Source organism: Ornithorhynchus anatinus, chromosome X3 (genome assembly GCF_004115215.2).
Source record: "Ornithorhynchus anatinus isolate Pmale09 chromosome X3, mOrnAna1.pri.v4, whole genome shotgun sequence".
Classification (NCBI taxonomy): Eukaryota; Metazoa; Chordata; class Mammalia; order Monotremata; family Ornithorhynchidae; genus Ornithorhynchus; species Ornithorhynchus anatinus.
In genome coordinates, this window is record NC_041751.1 from 18,181,318 (window position 1) to 18,202,973 (window position 21,656).

Sequence of the window (21,656 nt, forward strand, 5' to 3'; positions counted from 1 at the left end):
AGCCATTCAATCCTTAACAACAACAACAAAAAAAAACCCCTTACTTGTTTCACAACTCAAGATTCGTAGAGCTCTGAATTTATGAGGTGAAGCAACTGCAATTGCACTGGTTAAATGTTGTCACTAGAGAAAATTATAATGATTTCGTAGCTGTGTTGAAATATAATCAGCAGATATTTGTCTGAGGTAGGTTATAGTCTATTTTTAAAAAATTCCCCTTTCAAACAGCATTCAGTTCTGAAGTTTTGCTGAAATTTGTGCAGTGGAATAAATCTACATATGTCACATCTCCCCACTTCTCAGAAGTCTTCAGTGGTTGCCCATCTCCCTCCACATCAAGCAAAAACTCATTTATCATTGGCTTCAAGACTCTCCAACAACTTTCTCCACCGTACATATCAGATCTTTTAACCATCGATCAACAATATTGAGTGCTCACTCGGAGCAGAGCACTGAACTAAGCACTTGAGAGAGTATAATAGAATTAGGAGACACACTCCCTGCCCTCAAGGAATTTACACTCTAGTGGGGGAGACAGTAGAGATATGGGGGATAGTATATAAAGCATGTATACTTAGTGCTTGGGCTGTTCAGGACTGAAGTGGCAGTTGAGGGGAGATTAGAGACTAATTAGAGAAGGCTTCCTAGAGGAGATGACATCTCAGAAAGGCTTTGAAAATGGAGAGAGCTGTGATCTCTCTGTTAGATATAAAGGGGGATGGAATTCCAGGTAGTGGAAAACAGAGATCAGCAGTGGGAGAAATGACAGTGAGGCACAGTGAGTAAGTTAGCATGAGAGGCACTAAGATTGTTGAGGTATAGTGGGAGAAAAGAATGGATAAGGAGGAGGGATGTAGCTCAATGTGTTCTTTGAAATCAGTAATCAGGACAGAAGGAAATGGGTAACTTCTAAGACTGTAAGCTTGTTATGTGCAGGGAACATGACTATCAATTCTGTTATATTTGCCAGTTGTTCCAGACCGGCCCTCGCCAGTTGTTCAAAACATTTAACTCCCTCTTCAAACCCCTGTCCCCCATCCCTTGCCTGCAGTGACCTGGCCACCTACTTCATTAAGAAAGTTGACACTATCAGATGCGAACTCCCTAAAAACTCCCCTGCCCTTCCCCAGTCACTCCCCATTCCTACCCCTTCTTAAACTCTCCCATCTTTCCCAAGAATATCTCCGGAGGAGATCTCCTGTTTTCTCCCAGAATCCACCCCCTCCACCTGCGCCCCCAACCCCATTCCTTCATATTTATCAAAACACTTGCCTTCTCCCTTTTTCCCTCCTGAACAGCCATCTTCAACTGTGTGCTCTTCAATGGCTTCTTCCCCACTACTTTCAAACAAGCCCACATCTCCCCATCCTAAAACAAGACCCCACAACTCCCTCCAGTTATCGCCCCATCTCCCTCCTACCATTCCTGTCCAAGCTCCTTGGGCAAGTTGTCTACACCCACTGTCTCAAATTCCTATGCTCCAATTCTCTTCTTGACCCTCTCCAATATGGCTTCCATCCCCTTCACTTCACAGAAACCACCCTCTCAAAGATCACAAGTTATCTCCTCGCCAAATCCAGTGGCTCTACTTCATCCTAATCCCCTGGTGACCTCAGAGTTGCTTTTGACACTTTCAACCACCCCCTTCTGCACACAATAAGCATTCAATAAATAAATATTATTGATTGATAATCAGTGGAGGTTTTTGAGGTGTGGAGGGGAGAATGACACTTTAGAAAAATCATCTGGCAGCACGGTGAAATCTGGAGAGAATAATAATAATGTTGGTATTTGTTAAGCGCTTACTATGTGTGGAGCACTGTTCTAAGTGCTGGGGTAGACACAGGGAAATCAGGTCGTCCCACGTGGGGCTCACAGTTTTAATTCCCATTTTACAGATGAGGTAACTGAGGCACAGAGAAGTTAAGTGACTTGCCCACAGTCGCACAGCTGACAAGTGGCAGAGTTGGGATTCGAACCCATGACCTCTGACTCCAAAGCCCGTGCTCTTTTCCACTGAGCCACGCTGCTTCTCAGAGAAGAAACTGGAAGCTGGTAGATCAGTGAGGTTGCTGATGCAGTTGTCAAACTGGGATATTACAAGTGTCTGTACCAGTAGGGTGGTGGTTTGAATGCACTCTTCTCTTGACTGTAAGCTCATTATGGACAGGGAATGTGTATCATATGTTCATATTATACTCTCCTAACCATTTAGTACAGTGCTGTACGCACAGTATGTGCTCAATAAATGATTGACAGACTGAGAAGAAGGGACAGAGTCTGAATAGAGGGGATCAATTTTGTAGGAAGGGAGATTTCCTCTTGAACGATGGTCACAACTCCCCATCTCACCCACTTTCCTACTCCGTGACTCACTTTCTACTTGTATCCCACTCTAAACCTGCCCATCTGTGACCCTTTGCTCATTTTACCCCCTGACCTGGAATCCCATATAATAATAATTATAATAATATTGGTATTTGTTAAGTGCTTACTATGTGCAGAGCACAGTTCTAAGTGCTGGGGTAGATACACGGTAATCAGGTTGTTCCACACGAGGCTCACAGTTAATCCCCATTTTACAGGTGAGGCAACTGAGGCACAGAGAAGCTAAGTGACTTGCCCACAGTCACATAGCTGACAAGTCGCAGAGTAGGGATTTGAACCCGTGACCTCTGACTCCCAAGCCCTGGCTCTTTCCACTGAGCCACGCTGCTTCTCCAAGCCACACCTTATTACTCTCTTCAAAGTCCAAAATTCCACCTTCCCCAGCAAACCTTCCCCATTAAATTCCCAACACCACAAATCATATCTGTTGCCGAATTATACATTCTAAGCGCTTGGTACAGTGGTCTGCACATAGTAAGCGCTTAGTGAATACTTGTGAATGAATATCAACCCAACAGCATGTATGTACCCATACTTCTCCTCAACACTTATGTACCTATGTATTTTATTTCACATTGAATTATTTCTTCTCATTTATTCTGATTTATTTTCCTTTCTGATCCCTGTTCCTCCTCTTGTTCCCATGATTTGCTAATATTTTAACTATCTATCTTTCCCATTAGATTATAAGATCCTTATGGGCAGGAAACATGTGATTTGCTTCTACTGTGTTTTCTCAAGTGCTTAATACAATGCTTTGAATTCTCTAGGTGCTCAATAAAAACCATTATTACTACTGTTTTGGGATTATACTATCAAAAATAATTTATTCAGCATTTCCTTGTTCATGGAATAGTGTTGTGTAGTGTACAAAGCACATTAAGAGTGCTTGTCTCTCCTTTCTGCTAGTTTGTGATATAAAATGACCGATCCCATTATGTGTCTGAATATTCACTGTAAGTAGAAACTATACATCAAAGAAGAGTTAAATATTCCTAACTCTGTCTCTAATTTACTCTGTGACCTATGTAACTTAATTTGCCTTAGTTTCCCCAACTATAAAATTTATATAATAGTTGACTCTCAAGGATATTGGAAGATTTAATTAATATTTACAAAGTTTTTTAAAAACCTCAGATGAAAGAGCCTGTCTAAAATGAATATACTATGTATATTCATATAGAGAGAGAGCGAGATGTACATCTATATCTAGGTATTCACTATTAAATCACATTTATTGAGCACTTAATGTGTGCAAAGCATACGTATATGTAGATATGTATAGGTATAGTTTTATGTAGATACGTACAAATTCCTAACAGTATTGGTCAGATGTTTTTGTTAGCCTTAAACCTCTATTTCAGTTTGTCCACATACACCCGGTAACTTCTGCACGTGGACATAGGCATATATGTTGCACCCCCACACACTCTCTCACTCTCATCCATACACTTTTTCACCCACGCTAACCCTGGCCTAATACCCACTTAGTTCTTGCACCTCATTAGTGGTATTTTTTGAGCATTTACTACGTGGAGAGCACCCTCATGTTTGGTGCTTATGCTATTCTTAAGCATCTCTTGCCTCAGCATCATAACTAAAGCTACTAGAGTCATTCATTAACAGCACTTATGTTGTTAGCCTCAGTTGTAATAGATTTGGAGGCAAGAGCAGAGTCTCCTTGAGCCAAGTAGTAGAGCCAGAAGTTAGGTCCAGAAGTAAAAAGGGGAGGAAGGACAACTCCAGTGTTTCCCAAAATGAGGATCTGGAGCAAACCTTCTAATTTCACCTCCCTCACAGCTTTGACATCCCATGGTACCTACACTGTTCCCTCCCCAGGATTTCCTGGGTGAGGATGACAGGAACCCCATCGATCATCATGTCCCTGCCCACCCTGCGCCCAAAATTGTAGGGTTAGAGCTCAAACTTCATCCCTTTGATCCCAGTCCCATGGGAGCAGTTGTCCCCTTCCCATCATGTAGACCATAAATTTCATTGCGGCAGGGAACATGTGTGCCATCTCTGTTGCACTGTACTCTCCCAAGAACTTAGTACAGTCTGCACATATTAAGCGCTCAGTAAATAGTGTTTATTGATCCTCTTGGAGTTAATTAATGTTGGTATTTGTTAAGCGCTTACTATGTGCCAAGCACTGTTCTAAGCGCTGAGGTAGACACAGGGGAATCAGGTTGTCCCACGTGGGGCTCACAGTCTTACTCCCCATTTTACAGATGAGGTAACTGAGGCACCGAGAAGTTAAGTGACTTGCCCAAAGTCACACAGCTGACAAGTGGCCGAGCCGGGATTCGAACCCATGACCTCTGACTCCAAAGCCCGTGCTCTTTCCACTGAGCCACGCTGCTTCTCTACCTATGCAGCATTTACATCATGTTTTTGATTGTTTCCAAAGAGTCTAGTGCAGTAGTCAACATACACTAGAAGTTCAATAGATATTGGTGTTGATGAAGATGATGATAATTTCCCCCTTTACATAAAGTGACATCTATGAAAGCTTCACAGTTTTATTGAGACAAAATGTATCAAATTACTTCATAATCTAAGCCAAAGCCCAAATTGATAGGTTTTTGAAATATGTTAGCAGGCTTACCGTATGTGTCTGATGGAGAATGGCAGCTCCCATGTCCTCTCCTAGCTTTTTTTGTGGTATTTGTTAAGAGTTTACTATGTGCCAGGCACTGTTCTAAACTCTGGGATAGATACAGGTAGTCAGGTTGGGTACAGTCTATGTCCCTCATGGGGCTCACTGTCGTAATCCCCATTTTACAGATAAGGTAACTGAGGCCCAGAGAAATTAAGTGACTTGCCCAAGGGCTCACAGAAGACAAGTGACAGAGCCAGGATTAGAACCCGAGTCCTCTGACTCCCAGTTATATGCTTTTTCCACCAGGCCACACTGCTTCTCCTTTCTCAAGCTAAATGTCCCTCAGCCCAATTCTCAAACTGGCATCCCCATTACCACCCATTTTGCCCCCTGACAAGTCATCTCCAGCCCATTTTAATAGTGTTGGTATTAGTTAAGTGCTTACTATGTGCAGAATACTGTTCTAAGTGCTGGGGTAGATACAGGATGATCAGGTTGTGCCATGAGGGGTTCACAGTTTTAATCCCCATTTTACATATGAGGTAACTGAGGCATCGAGAAAATAAGTGACTTGCCCACAGTCACACAGCTGACAAGTGGCAGAGTCGGGATTCAAACCCATGACCTCTGACTCCCAAGCCCGTGCTCTTTCCACTTAGCCACGCTGCCTCTCCATGCATTTTCCTTTTGTTGAGCCTCAACCCTTGCTCCTCCCTCTCCTATCTACTCTCTTACTCTCCTTCACATTCTTCTCTACAAGCAGTAAGAAATTTTAGCCTTTTTGGGAAGCACTGAGGCAGCAGCCCAGGGAGTCACACATCCTCTTCTATAAATATTCATTCTAAGAAGGAGAGATTATCATTAGAAAGAAGAAAGATCAATATTCCTTAATGTGACTTTGACTTCGGTTTTGTATAGGTTTATCACTCTTAGAGCCTTAGGGTACTTGGGTCCTTTTTGGGGAAGTTAAGACTCTAGCTAAATGTCACCAGCTTTGTATGCTATTGAATTTTCATTATCAATCACAAGAGGTGCTCACCATGGATATATATGCCATGGAACATTTTAATTGGACAGTGTTTTAATTGGACATTGGAGCAAAAGAACAGAAGATTGTTTTATTTCCTCTCTTTCCTTTCAGTTATTTGTACTAAAAGGTTCAGTTGTTCATCCCCTAAATGGCCTCCAGCATCTCTATACTTGGCATCACTTTTTCTGTAGGGTTTTGCTCCAGGGTCTGTAAGAATTGTTTGTGATTTTGGAGGGAATGGGAGGAATTAATCGAATCAGATTCCATCCTTGGCTAGCAAACATTCAATAAGGTTTTTCCAGGATCAAGTAACACCCTTTTGGGGATTCAGCATTTGGCCTATTGGTTTTTTTCATATGCCAGAATGATTTTCTTCTCAAAATTACTTTGCTCATTCTGTCGCCCAGGTGTGAACCTGGGTGAGATAAATAAACATTTCTTGCCTCGCCCTTCAGTTTTCAGGAAATATGAAAGTAACTCCAGGGCTCTAGAAGAGCTCATTTGCCTCATATAGATGAATAACCTCCTTCCAAGAAAACTATGGTCACCATAAAACTAGGTTCAGGGACTGTTTCTACAGTGTAACTCCATTCTAGGTCAAGTGTTTCTTGTTCATCTAAGATGACCCATACTCCAAGCAATCACAAAGACAAATCCTAGAAAAACAGATGCCAAATGGCAGTTCCATTTTTAGAAGTCTTGTGCTGTTGCCTTTATGTTGGTGCCAGCAAGACTGGAATTGCACAATAGTCTGTTGTCACGGTGGCTCGGTTTCATGGAGAGGTTATAGAAGGGCATAACAAGCTTGTCTTCAGAAACATTTCTAGAAAGCCAACAGTGAGAAATATAATCGGCACTTTGCCAAGAATCAGTGAGCAGAATGTGCATCCTTTTTGTTGTATTTTGTGGTATTTGTTAAGCACTTCTTTGTGCCAGGCACTGTACTAAGCAGTGGGGCAGATACAAGGTAATCAGGTTGGATACAGTCCATGTCTCACATGGGGCTCACAGTATTAATCCCCATGTTACAGAGTAACAGGGTAACTGAGGCCCTGAGAAGTGAAGTGACTTTCCCAAGGTCACACAGCAGACAAGTAGCTGAACTAGGATTTGAACTCATGTCCTCTGACTCTCAGGCCAGTGTTTGGTCCACTAGGCCACAGTGCACCTTAGTTGTGATTTGATGCTGCCAATAGTTGTGGACTGTGGACAGAGAGGAGAAAGTACCGGCAGAAGGAATGTTAACTTATCAGAGAAAAGGGTGGGAAAGGTCTGGACAGAGAGATTGGTCAGAAAGGGTATAGTAAATCCAGAGGAAAGGGTATCTGAAAGGTTTATACTGTTCAGATAGAGGGGACATGGAAAAGATATCCAAGATTTAACTTATCAAAAATGGGAAATCTTTCCTGTTCCAAACAAATCAAGCTTGCAATGTGAAAGCAGTTCCCAAATATGTCCACTTAATGGTAGTTGAGGTTCCAGAGAGTTGTAGACCACATTGCTTATTTTTGCCAGGAAATGGACATTGCCTTTACAAAGTTCGGGCTCCAGTTTAGTGGAGCTCTAGACTACATCACACACCAACCAGGCAAGGAAATGTATCCCAGTTGACGCATTGAGAGATGGAGTTTAATTTCTTTTTTATTCTGAGAGGTGATGTTTTGTTAGATTTTTTTTGTTGTTGTTATTGTTTTGGATTTTTTCCTGTTATTTTCTTCTTCCAACTTTCTTATTTGGAAAACTTGATGTGAACATCATAATGAAAGGCCGTTGCTTGAAGTAGCATAATAAACTTTCATTGCTGTTCCAGTGCCACATTTCTATAGTTTGACATCAAGACTGCCAAGTCCTTTCTATCTGCTTTCAAGCCTTGATCAAGGCAGCAGTATTACCTCCTTTAGTCACAAAAGAATGCCCGATTTGTTGGCATCCTGAAAACACTTTGTTGAACAAATACATATCCTCAGCCAAAAGCAATCCCCAAATCACAGTTGTGCTTATCAATAGCTAGGGGGCAAAATTATTAGGATTGTATCCATATCATCAGTATGTAATAATTATGGTATTTGTTAAGTGCTTACTGTGTGCCAAGCACTGTTCTAAGTGCTGGAGTAGATACAAGGCAATCAGGTTGTCCCACGTGGGGCTCACAGTCTTAATCCCTATTTTACAGATGAGGTAATTGAGGCACAGAGAAGTCAAATTGCTTGACCAAGGTCACACAGCAGACAAGTAGCAGAGTCAGGATTAGAACCCATATCCTCTGACTCCCAAGCCTGTGCTCTTTCCACTAAGCCATACTGCTTCCCTAATTATCAGAAACCAGCCATATCTAGTTATGGTGCTTGGAAGTATAGTTAAGTTTTTCATTATAGTTACAAGGTAATCAGGTTAGACACAGTCCCTGTACCACATGGGGCTCAGTCTTAATTTCCATTTTACAGATGAGGTAACTGAGGCACAGAGAAGTTAAATGCCTTGCCCAAGGCCACACAGCAGGCAAGTAGTGGAGCCAGAATTATTACCCACATCCTCTGACTCCCAAGCCCATGCTCTTGCCACGAGGCCATGCTGATTCTTGTCCACAGAAGGTCTGGCCTGCTCCCCCCACCCCACCTCACCGTCCCCCACCTTTCCTCCCTCCCTCCCCCCACCAAACCTGGGCTGACTCCCAGGCTCAAATCCTGCAAAAGGCATAATTGGCCCAGAAGCAGCAGATAGCCTTCATTGAACTGTCATTTTGTTAGATTGTGAGGCTTCTTGCCACCGAACAAAGCTTAAAAATGAATACTCTTGGGATTAGATTAGTATTTCACATCTGGAACAGAACTCTTCAGTTGTGAGTCTGGCCAAGACCACACTTGATGTTTGGATTTGAATTCCTTTGTTGAAGGCTTTTTCCTTTCCTGAAATAGATCCCTAATTTAAGACCAGCAATATTCAGCACAGAAGCAGTGGGATTAAAGAAAGGAATTAAATAAAAGTAGTTAAACATAACCTTGATTAACAAATCTTGTTATTCATGGATGACAGCTCAGTTAATAAGTATTCCTAGCTTAGATGCTGAACTGGAGGTTAATGGTGAAGTGTAGAAATAGTAGACTCCAAACCCTTGAGACAGGCAAATATCACATCGCAAAGGCATGCACAGAATCGGGAGTAGTTAGTCAGCTGTGGTGATCCAATTCAGGTGTTCTCCTCCACTGGTCCAGGTGAGAACAGTAGAATGAGCTAGTGATTTGTAAGTGGGTGTTGGCATAGAAGAAACCTGGCTCACATTTTATAATTATGCTCCAGAACTATTTTCATGACTTGGAGGGCAAGTCTGAGAGAGAGTTCTCTTTTTAACTTTCTAACTTTATTAAGTAATGGGTTAAAATATTTTTGACAACAGCTATGATTCTTATTGAGCATCTACCCTGTACAGACCACTGCACTAAGAGTTTATGAGGTTATGAAAAAAGGAGCCATAATCTTGACCCCTGGAAGCTTTGAATTTAGTATGAGAGACCGACACAAAATAAATTGCATGTGGAAAAAAAAAAAGAACGTGAAAAGATGGATAGGTGGATGAGTAGTAAGATGTCCATTCCTTAGGGTCCATTAGACTATAAACTCCTTGAGGGAACCTGATTTGTATTCTCCCAAGCATTTAGTAAAATTCTCTGCACAAAGCTCTCAATAAATGTGATTGATCAATTAATCGACTGGGGATGTGACAGGGCCCATCACCTCTAAGGTTTTTGAATTCAGCTTCCGGACTTGCTCATCCCAGGTCTCTGACAAGACATGAGAGTTTTACAATCAGGGATAAAAAGACCCAAGTTGGTGGCTTTCTGGCCTGATAGAGCTTTGAAGCCTGACCCTTCCCAGCCCTCATTTCCACTAAAATCCCTGCCCTCTTTTCATCCACACAGTGAAGATTAAAAGTTGGCCATTTGTTCACAAATCAATGTGTACAGAAGCAATGCAGGTAGTACTGAAGGCGTAAGTGGTGAGGTGGTGGAAAGTTCTGAGATGGCAGTTGTCAGAATTTGACCCAGAGAGAAACAAAAATTAATCATGGAAAGTCTCACCAAGGAGGGGTCACTTCAGAAGGAATTGAGATGACGGCAGATAGCTTGCTCATGGAATTATTAAAGGATGCCCTCGCTGCAGAGTTATGTCTTCCCTCACTTAGTTTTATTTTTAGTGTTAAAAATATTGATTCTTAACTGATCTTTAACCTGTTAAATCTCTAAAACAATGAGAATTCAAATATAAAAATTTAATAATAATACTTGTGGTGTTTGCTAACTGCTTACTATGCGACGAGAACTGAACTAAGTACTGAGGCAGATTCAAGATAATCAGGTGTTTCACATGTTACAGTCTTGAGGAAGGAACAACAGGTATTTAATCCCCATTTTATAGATGAGGGAGCTGAAACACAGAGAAAGTAAGTAATTTGCCTAAGACCACATTAGCAAGGCAAGTGGCAGAGCCAGGATTAAAACCCCAGTCCCAGCAATGAGGGACATTGTGAAATGTGGAGAAATTATAAAGTCTAGAGTCATTCTTTTTTACTCTTTTTCTCTCTTTGTATAGCAGTCAGAAGCAAAACATTCTGACAGCATGAACTAGTAACCAAATCAATGTCTTAGGAAATGTAGTCTGAGTTAAATGTAGAAACCATCCTTTTTCTGTCACTTTCAGATCCTATAAGAAGTGTAAGAAAGGCTCTACCCTCTGCTTTTCCAGCCATAGAAAGAAAAGGTTCCCAAAATTTGTGACCTCATGAAAGTTTCACTAGCCAAAAGCCAGAGCTGGGTAGTGATTTTATCGCCGGTTGTGGCCTAGCCATGTCATGGGTCATGTGGTTCAGCATGTGAACAGGAAGGTGAGAATTGGTGAACTTTTGCCTCAGTTGTACCATCCATCAGAGAATAAATGGACCAAATCAACTTGTACAGCTGTATACGGAGGTGAATGGCTGAGTACCCCTCACACAGGGGCCTTTGTGTCCTAGACATGAGCTAGCATTACGATGGGACGCACTAGGCCTCAGCTTTGTAGCAAATTACTAACCCATTATCACTAGAACACAAGATCATTTATCTTCTAATTCCGAGTGTCACCTGTTCTTCATTTACTAGTCAATAACCATTAATTATGATCAGAGGAAATTTAAACAAAGCTTTTCCCCTCAGTTGAAACCAGCAAACCATCCAGTAATGACAAATAAATCTGGAGCTGTATATCCTTCTCTTTCTCATTCCCAGCCCAGAGTCTGGTAAAATATGAACTTTAAAGGAAATGCCTAGAAATTGATAGGCCAAAGGCCTCAGATAGTCTGATGGAAAAGAAAAGAACAGATTCTTGGCACTTACTGTAGTGAAAGTAAGCAGCTTCTACTACTACGTAGACTTTTGTGAGGGCTACTAAACAAGTATTCATGGAACATATGCCTAGAATGTAATCCATTTGCTTTCTTGGTTTCTGCTTATTGGGAACTAGGTATAAGTTATCCAGTGGAAAAACTTTTGCTCCTTTGATTTTTCTTAATACATATACATTTTAGCCTGATTACTAACAGTATGTATATATTTATTACTGGCTTAGGGATAATGCCAACACACCAAATGAAAAGAAAGAAAAGAAATGAAACTAGCACTTTTTAAAAGACTTATTCCAGATTACTATTGTTTTAGCAAAAACTTGAAGAAAAACTGGTTTTTAAGTGAATGTGTTTATTGTCTTGTTACATTAACACAACTCTGCTAAACAACTGCGCCAGGATAAAAACTACCGTCAAAGGGACAACTGTTCTTTCTCATAGCTGTAAAAATGGCAGGAAAGTAGTGTGGTCTAGTGGAAAGAGCATGGGCCTGAGAGTCAAAAAATTTGGGTTCAAATCCCTGCTCCTCTCTTGTATGCTATGTGACCTTGGGCAAGTCAGTTAACTTCCCTGAGCTTCAGTTATCTCACCTGTAAAATGGTGATTAAGACTGAGTCCCACATGGGACATGAACAGTGTCTAACCTGTTTAGGTTCTGTCTACCCCAGTGGTTAGTACAGTGCCTGACACTTTCAGTGCCCCAGCTCTTCGGTATAGTACCTGGCATATAGTAAGCACTTAACGAATACTTTTTAATAAAAATCTAAAGGGTTATTTTTGTGCTTTCATATCTCTTATGCCCTTCTATTTCTCCAAATTATGTGTAAAATTAAGTAAAAATCTACAAATAATATTTTGTAGTATTCAAAAATGCCATTTAACCTGTAAGGGATCAAATTAATGCTTTTAAAATTTTTACAATATAATCAACCATAAAGATAGACTAGCCCTGTCTACAACCTTGTACTTGAAACTGTGAGAACTTTTAAAGGCTGAATGTTTCTCATATATTAGGTCCTCATTATTTTTTTTAGCACAAATAGGGTGCAGGGTCATATGCTAAGTTCTACTTTTTACCTTATACAAAACAGAAATAATAGAAGTAATAGTATTTATTGAGTCCCTAGTATGTGCACAGTATTGTACTAGGTACTGGGGAAAAGTACCTGGAGGAAGAATTAAATAAAACCCTTACCCTCAAGAGGCTTAGAGAAGCTCCCCATTAAGCAGCATGAGCTTGTGGAAAGAGTCTGGGAGTCAGAGGACCTGGATTCTAATTCTAGCTCTGCCACTTGCCTGCTGTATGACCTTGGGAAAGTCATTTAACTTCTCTGCATCTCAGTTTCCTCAACTGTAGAATGGGGGTTCAATGCCTGTTCTTCTTTCTGCTTCGACCGCGAGTCCCTTGTCGGACAGAGACTGGGTTCAACTGATTAACTTATATCTACCCCAGTGCTTAGAACAGTGCTTGAGACATAGTAAGTGCTTAACAAATACCATCAAAAGAAAAAAAAGAACAAGGTAGGAGGGTAAGCGTGGGACACATAAGGGAAGCTGAAACAACACATTTTTTAATAATCTTCTTACTAAGAAATCTAAGAGGGGAGACAAGAGAAACATAATCAATGTAAACAGTTTGGAGGACCAATGATATATGCAGAAGCTTCAGTGTGAAGCAGTTTAACAAGCCTCGCACAGGGGAGATGATATGGAAGCTTGCAAGGCAGAGAAAGTGTAGAGAAAACAGGCTCAAGTAGAGCTGGAGATCGGAGCTAATGGGTTGTTGAGTTTATATCCATCTGGAATAAGCCACTGTGTGACAATCAGGGCCAGTACCCATGTGGGCCTGTGAATGTGGTTGATTGCTTGATTGGGCTGTGTCTGGCTCCTAGCAGATTCTGGAAGATCTATCCCATGGCCCTGAGCCCCCTACCATTGGGACTCAGACAACCACATGGTAGTACCCAAAAGCACAGTCCCTTCTTTCCTGACCACCAGTGCTAGGAAGAAGATTTGCCTGACCAACCGACTGGAGCAGGGAAGGCACAAGCCCCTGTAACAACTGTTAGGGCATTGGAAAAATTTGAATTGTTAGGATGGCCCTGTTAGGAACAATGATGACTACTAGAAGTAGTGTTGTCTAGTGGCTAGAGCATGGGCCTGAGAGTCAGAAGGACCTGGGTTCTAATCCCAGCTCCGCCACTTGTGTGCTGTGTGACCTTGGGCAAGTCACTTAACTGCTCTGGGCCTTAGTTACCTCATGTGTAAAATGGGGATTAAGACTGTGAGCCCCATGTGGAACAGGGACTGTGTCCAACCTGATTAGCTTGTATGTACTCTAATGCTTAGAACAGTGCTTGACAAATACATTATTAGTAGTATGATTAGTATTATTATAATTGGCTTGTTCAGGCACATATCTATACACTGTATTATTTCTTTCTATCATCATCGTTGTAACAGTCTTTCTCCCCTACTGGATTGTAAACTCTGCCATTTCCCCCTCTCTCTAATTTATTTTAATGTCTGATTCCTTCTCTACACTGTAAGGTCCTTGTGGGCAGGGATTATATCTACCAGCTCCACTGTAATATCCTTCCAAGAGCTTAGTACATTGCTCTGCACACAGTTAGTGCTCAATAAATATCATTGATTACCATTGATAAATGATAAATGCCATTATGATTACCATAAATACCATTGCAGTTCTCTGTTCAGAATAGGTGCTTAATAAATTGATTGACTGGTTAATTGAGGATTAGTCCCTCCTCCTGCCATGATGGAGTGCCGCTTCTCGGTGCTGTTAGTATTGATTTATTGATTACTGAATTTGTTCCATGATTTTTCTCACTGTGTCCTTCCCTCACCCCTAGGATTGATAGTGTCCAATCAGACACTAGATTGGAGATAATATCTGAATAGTTGTCCTTGTAACTTTCCACAACACCCAGTATGGTGCCTGGCACACCCAACAAATGCAATAAATAATGATGATAAATAGATGGAGTAAGGAAATCTATAGAGAAGGAAGCTTCTAGACTTTGCCACTGATTATCAAGGATGAAAGACTGAGGACTGTTGAATATTATCCCAACTTTTCAGACCTACAAATTCCACTCCATTTTCTGCTTGAGAAACTGGATTAAAGGTTAACACAGTTGTGCGGTGTAATACATCCAAATAAAACTTGGATCTCATAATATAATAATAATATTAGTAGTGTTTTTGTTAAGTGCTTACCAAGTCCCAAGTGTACTAAGCACTGGGTAGATAAAAGTGATTGGGTCCACATGGAGCTCACAGTCTAAGTAGGAGTGTAAGCAGATCTTGAATCCCCATTTTGCAAATGAGGGAACTGAGCCTCAGATAAGTTAAGTGACTTGCCTATGGTGACACAGAAGATAAATTGGCAGAGCCAGGATTTGAAAGGATCCAGGTCCTCTGATTCCCTGGACCATACTCTTTCCACTAGACCACATTGTCTCTCGGTTCATGTTCTGTTCATTATTTCTTCTTCTACTCCCTTTTGCATCACCCTTGCACTTGGATTTCCACCCTTTATTCACTACCCCTTCTGTCCCACAGCACATATGTTCATATCCATAATTTATTCATGTATATTAATGTGGAACATGTCTACCAACTCTGTTACATTGAACTCTCCCAAGTGTTTAGTACAGAGCTGTGCACACAGTAAGTGCTCAGTAAATACAATTGGTTGATTGACTTTCTTGTTCAAGCTCTTTATTGCTCTTAGTCCACAAATCTAATCAGAAAAGGAGTAAAAGGAATTCATGGCTAAAATCATTAGCCATGATCCCTCAGTTCAAAACAAATCATATATTCCATTAGATGCATCTCTTCACAGCCAAAGAAATTTCATCGACCTGTTAGGTGCTGTTGCATAACTAAATGGAATACTAATCCCTTGGAAGGGGGGGAATTTTTTTTAAGGAATTTGTTAAGAGCTTACTGTGTAGCAGGCACTGTACTAAGCACTGAGATAGAAACAAACTAATGAGGTTGGGCACAGTCTCTGTCCCCCCCATGGAGCTCACATTCTTAATTCCCATTTTCCAGATGAAGTAACTGAGGCACAGAGAATCAAATGACTTTCCCAAGCTCACAGAGTAGACAAGTGGCAGAGCCAGGTTTAGAACTCAGGTCCCTCTGACTCCCAGGATTATGCTCAGGCTCATGCTCTATCCATTAGGTCATGCTGCTTCCTACCACCATTTTCCCACCCAGGAGGTCACATCCCCACAGCCAGTGAATGTCCAGGAAGTATGAAGTTCCCCAAGACCAGTGAATGTCCAGGGAGTATGAAGTTGCCCATGGTCCTGTCTTCTGTATACCTATCTTCTGTATGCTTATGAGAACAGTAGAAGCAGGTGAAAAATCTTCCAGAGACTGAAAGCTACAAAAGCATTTTCCTTTTTTTAGAAAAAGTATTTTTTAAATTTTTATTCTAAGGAAATAAGGGCCAGTCATAATTTTTCCACCCATATTTCTTCTGAATATTTTTAATTTAACTGCAAAGGAATTGCACATTATTTAGAGAAATGTAGCTGCCACTAAACCTATTAATATGATTGCAGAACATCCACTAGCTTCTTGGAAGCTACTAAAATTATTTTCTTTAAGTTGAATGCCCATAGGCCAATGCAAATAATATTGTAGGTCCAACGTTTTTGAAAGTTGGGAAGCAGCATGGTGCAGTAGACAGAACATGGGCCTGGGAGTCAAGAGGACCAGAGTTCTAATCTAGGTCCGCCACTTGTCTGCTTTGTGACCTTGGGCAAGTCACTTAACTCCTCTGTGCCTCAGTTATCTCATCTATTAAATGGAGATTAAGACTGTGAGCCCCATATAGGGCAGGGACCTTGGCCAACCTGATTTCCTAGTACCTACCCCAGTGCTTAATACAGTGCCTGGAACCTAGTAAATCCTTAACAAATACCAAAAAGAAAAAACTTATTTTTTATTTCATGAAGAAAGCTAGATTTTTAGTATTGATATATGCGGTTGGGTATTCTCATTTCAATCAGTCAATGATATTTATTGAGCAGTTGTGTGCAGAGCACTATGTTAAGTGTTGTATATGTGGGTTTTTTATAATTTTGGAGGGATTATGTGCATTTGTTTTTCAAGAATCAGGGCTCTATTCCCGTTTTGGCTTTTCCATGCACCAGCTATGAACAAAATCTCAACTCCTTTACATGTGTAAAATACCCCTGTGAGTATGTGAAAAAGGGAGCTAGTTGGAAATATGCCATTTTTAAGACCTGAACTTTGTACACTAGAGAAAAAACCCTTGAGTCAATCAGATTTGGAATGTGTCCTGCTTTTAGAGTCTACTTGTTACCTCTGCTTTGTCCTTTGGGAGACATTGTTACATGCATCTTCAACTTTTCAACTAAAATTTTGGTTTGTGTTGAAAGGAAGAGGGCAAAGGGTCTTTTCTGTGGTGAGGAATGTGTATCCTCACTCTGATTATGCAGGAAGAGTACCTGAATTTGAAAAACTTCCCTTTCCAAATATTTGGCTTTGGTTTATTTATTTGCCTTGTACCCATCCTAGCATCTTGAAGAAATTCATTTTTTAAAAACTCAGCCCTGAAGTCCATTACTCTTTCACAATTATATTTGGCTCTTTTTATTTGCCTTATATGTCTGTATGAGTTATCATTGCTATAAAATAATGTATACCTTGAAAGGCTAAAACTTGCCTCAAAACTCAATCATTGGTATTTACTGAGCACTTACTGTGTTTAGAGCACTGTACTGAGCACTTGGAAGAGTACAGTACAACGCAATTAACAGACAGATGTCCACCTGTATAGTTGAAATAAATATTCCCAGAACTTTCTAATGCTCCAGGCACAACCCTGTATTAAAGTTATGCTATTTTTTTCTACCTAGGTACATCCTTGGTGTGGTTTAGCCACAGATGAAAAATTGTGGTAATGCAGTATCCTATACCAAAGGGGACATTTATTGATGCTTTATCTCGATTTGTTTCTCTTTCTCCAGGCCATGTGGCTGATGTTGCAGACCAATGAGCCAGAAGATTTTGTCATAGCTACTGGGGAAGTCCACAGTGTCCGTGAATTTGTGGAGAAATCATTTAAGCATATTGGAAAAACAATTGTGTAAGTACCTGGGAGTGGATTTCCTACATATCTCTCATCTGAGGGATTCTTGGTATATAAATTTGCCATTGTGGAACACTGTCCTTTCCATGTTCTAGTCTAACAGTCAAAGGTTCTGCATGTGGAGCATTCATTCATTCAATCGTATTTATTGAGCACTTACTGTGTGCAGAGCACTGTACTAAGCACTTGGAAAGCACAATTCAGCAATAAGGAGAAACAATCCCTGTCCACTCCATGCTAAGAGTTTATAAGGGAGTACTGACAATATCCCTTACTGCACTCACCATCAGGCACAAAATTTGTCAAAATTGACTTCAGCATCAAAAATCAGCCAAAATTGACCAGTGTCAATTTCATGCTCAAGGCTTTCATCTTTGTTTTGGGGATTGTTTTTGTTTTTAATGGTATTTCTAAAGTGCTTACTATGTGCCAGGCACTGTACTAAGCACCGGGATAGACACAGGGTAATCAGATTGGACCTAGTCCACGTCCCGCATGGGCATCACAGCCTTAATCCCTATTTTATAGATGAGATAACTGAAGCACAGGAAAGTTAAGTGACTCACCCTAGGTCATAGAGCAGACAGATGGCAGAGTCAGGTTTAAAACTCAGGTCCTCTCATTCCTGGTCGCATGCTCTTTCTACTCAACCATGCTGCTACCCTTATGTACTCGAAGGATCTAGATTATGAGGAGTAGCATGGACTAGAGGAAGGAGCATAGGCCTGGGAGTCAGTGGATCTGGGTTCAAATCGCTACTCTGCCACTTACCTGCTTTGTGACTTTGGGTAAGTCACTTCACTGTACCTCAGTTTCCTTACCTGTAAAATGGGGATTCAATACTTTTTCTCCCTCCTACTTAGACTGCGAGCTCCAAGTGGGACAGGTACTGTGTTCAAGGTGATTAACCTCTATCAATCCTAGCACTTAGAACTGTTCTTGACACATATATTAAGCGTTTAACAAATACCGTACTCATTATGAGGCCTTTCCTCGGATGACCATAGTAAATATTAATTGACACATTCAAGACATTTGGTAGAGAGTTTTGTTACAGCAGGAAAATGTTTGAAAAAGTTTGGTTGTTGCCTTAGAAGTTAAGCCCAAAACCCAGAGGTTCTTTTTTGGGTTTAAAAATATGAAACTTGTTGGTCCTGTCTTCCAAGATGCAGTTCAGTTTACACTTCACATGTCATCTTCTCTCCCCGGAGCTGGGATGACCCAAAGTGCCACCTGTGACCAGAATGTAGTATTCTTCCCAGGAGGCTCTGCAAGAAGTAGGGAACAAACTACGAGTTGTCACTTCTATCAACCCTTCTATGCCTCCAAGGTGATGATCGTCTTCTGGGCCATTCCTCCTGCCTCATGTGGAAGACCCCAGAAACCAGTTATGCCATTTTAAATTCTCGATCCATAACCCTTTTCATACTGAATTGTTAAAAAAAAAACTGTTGAGCTATGGATGGAGAATGTTTATAATGCATATTCTGCAGAGTTTGAAAATACAAAATTCCTTCTCAAGGTCAGATAATAAAAGTATGATGTCTTTATGAATGCTTTCTGTAATTTATATTTTATTGTTTATTATTTTTTCAATTTCCCTTCTTCTATATCTTCTTTGGGCCCCATGCATCAGCATACCAATCTCAGCTGGAACAGAAAGAGGAAAGCCACAGGCTCTTCCATGACGCGAGCACCAAGACTCCTCTTTGGGCCATCCAAGTCACTGATGCAGCTGGTGAACTTTTGACTAGGCCAATAATTTTACTTGGGAACAATATCTTGGCCAATTCAATAAGCAGACAGGGAAGCTCCAGGAAGTACTATATGATTTGAAGAATTCTTGAGGGTTCAAGGCAAGATTAAGAAAAACTAAAGTAATTTTCTGTTTTATTCCAGTTTGGGGAATATACTGTTGTCAAACTACTAGAATCCATTTCAGCCAACATGTCATTTCCTAATGATGTCATTTTTTTCCCATGGTGTTTGACTGCCAATACCTATTTATGGATTAGCAAGAAATTGAATGAGAACAGCACTTGTCAACAGTCATTTGAGCATGCAGAAAGAAAAAGGGAATGTTATCATTAAAACTGAAATAGCTTGATTTGTGGTGAGTGAGTGACCTGAAACCTGAACAGATTGGATCTGCTTTGTTGTTGATCCTCTCATTTTCCTTTCCACACTTCGGGATTTCTCCCAGTGCTGAACCTGTTCGTAGACTTGGATCAAATTTTGAGGCTTCCAGCTTTGCATGCAGATGTAATTCATTATGCAAGAAAAATTGCGGAAATAACTGTGCTGTAAGATAATATGGAGATAGTAAGCAATTGTCAGGAAATGTAAGCTATTACTTTTTAAAGTAAAATACTGATGATAAAATGCCAAAATTGAACGGACTAGGAGAGGAGAAGTGAGAGTACATAAGGATCAAGTTTTTTCTCTCTGTATTTTAGGAATGTGCCATTTATTTTTATCTCAGGGATATTGCAATTCTGAAAAATAACTTAGTGGCTTTTTTATTTGCCTGTAAACAAAGCTAACAAAATGTTTATCTTAAAATTATAGTGCATTGTTAGTGAAGAATACATGATCATTTTCCTCAGCAAAAACATTTCTAACAATTTTAACAATTCTATGCATTTAGCTCTATCTTTTCTAGCATCTTTAATTGTATAGTACTCTCTCAAATGCTTAATACAGTGCTCTGTGAACAGTAAGGGATCAAAAATACTATTGCTTGATGGAAATTATGTAAATACATACTGCTCCTTTGAAGAAAAAAGCAAAGGAAAGCACTACGCAAACTGATAATTAAATCACTAGGTTAAAAATGTCTGTCAGTATAGTGCCTGAGAAATAAAACATTGTATTTCATTAGAAATAGTTTAGTTCCCTAAGGGGGGGCAAGTGATTTATTGGGCATCCATAATAATGAAGCTAGAAAATTCAGGTTTATTAATGAGTTCTTAATAGTTCTTCCCACATTGTCAGTCATTAGATCATATTGATTCAATCTCCACAACTTCTCCAGAATCTACCTCTTCCTCTCCATCTGAACTGCTAACACGCTGGTCCAAAAACATTTGACATATCTTGTCTTAACTACTGCATCGACATTCTCCCTGGATTCTCTGACTGTCCCCACTCTAGTCTCTACTTCATTCTGCTGCCTGAATAATTTTTTCTAAAACATCATTATGCATGTTTTCCCATGCCTCAGAAACCTCCAGTGGTTTCCTACCTTTCATTCAATCATATTTATTGAGTGCTCACTGTATGCAGAGCACTGAACTAAGTGCTTAAATAATGATAGTATTTGTTAAGCACTTACTATGTGCCACGCACTGCTGTAGGTGCTGGGGGAGATACAAGGTAATCAGGTTGTCGCACGTGCGGTTCACAGTCTTAATCCCCATTTTACAGATGAGCTAATTGAGGCACAGAGAAGTTAAGTGACTTGCCCAAAGTTGCACAGCTGACAAGTAGCAGAGCCAGGATTAGAACCCATGACCTCTGACTCCCGAGCCCGTGCCCTTTCCACTGAGCCATGCTGCTTCTCCATATCAAGCAGGAATCCCTCACTAACAGGTTAAAGACATTCAGTCATCTCTCTTCCCATTTTCTCTCCTTGCTCCTGTCCCCCAACAACTAGCCCACACACTTTGTTCCTGTAATAATAGCCTTCTCACTGTGCCTTAATAATAATTATAATAATTTATATTTGTTAAGCACCTACTTTGTGTACTGTAATAAGTGCTGGGGTGGATACTAGCAAATCGGGCTGGACACAGTCCCTGTCCTGCATGGGGCCCACAGTTTCAATCTCCATTTTACAGATGAGGTAACTGAGGAACAGAGAAGTTAAGTGACTTACCCAAGGCCACACAGTAAACAAGTGGGATTGGAACCCATGACCTTCTGACTTCTGGGCCTGTTCTCTATCCACTACACCATGCTGCCTGGATATCTCTGTCACCGTCATCCCCTTACTTACTCCCTCCCTCCTGCCTGGAACTCCTTCCCCATTTCCATCCCACAGACCAGGCCCCTCACCATATTTAAGGTCCTCTTAAAATCTAGTCTTCTCCAGTAAATCCTCCTT

The 21,656-nt window shown here is 40.7% G+C and overlaps 1 protein-coding gene across 1 annotated transcript in view; it reads left to right on the forward strand.

Moving 5' to 3' along the window:
- Positions 1–21,656, forward strand: part of GMDS (GDP-mannose 4,6-dehydratase) — a 566,781-nt gene that overhangs the window by 420,987 nt on the left and 124,138 nt on the right. The window contains exon 8 of the mRNA XM_029054026.2: positions 17,430–17,548. Within this exon, the coding sequence (XP_028909859.1) occupies positions 17,430–17,548 (119 nt within the window). The remainder of the gene's footprint in view (positions 1–17,429; positions 17,549–21,656) is intronic.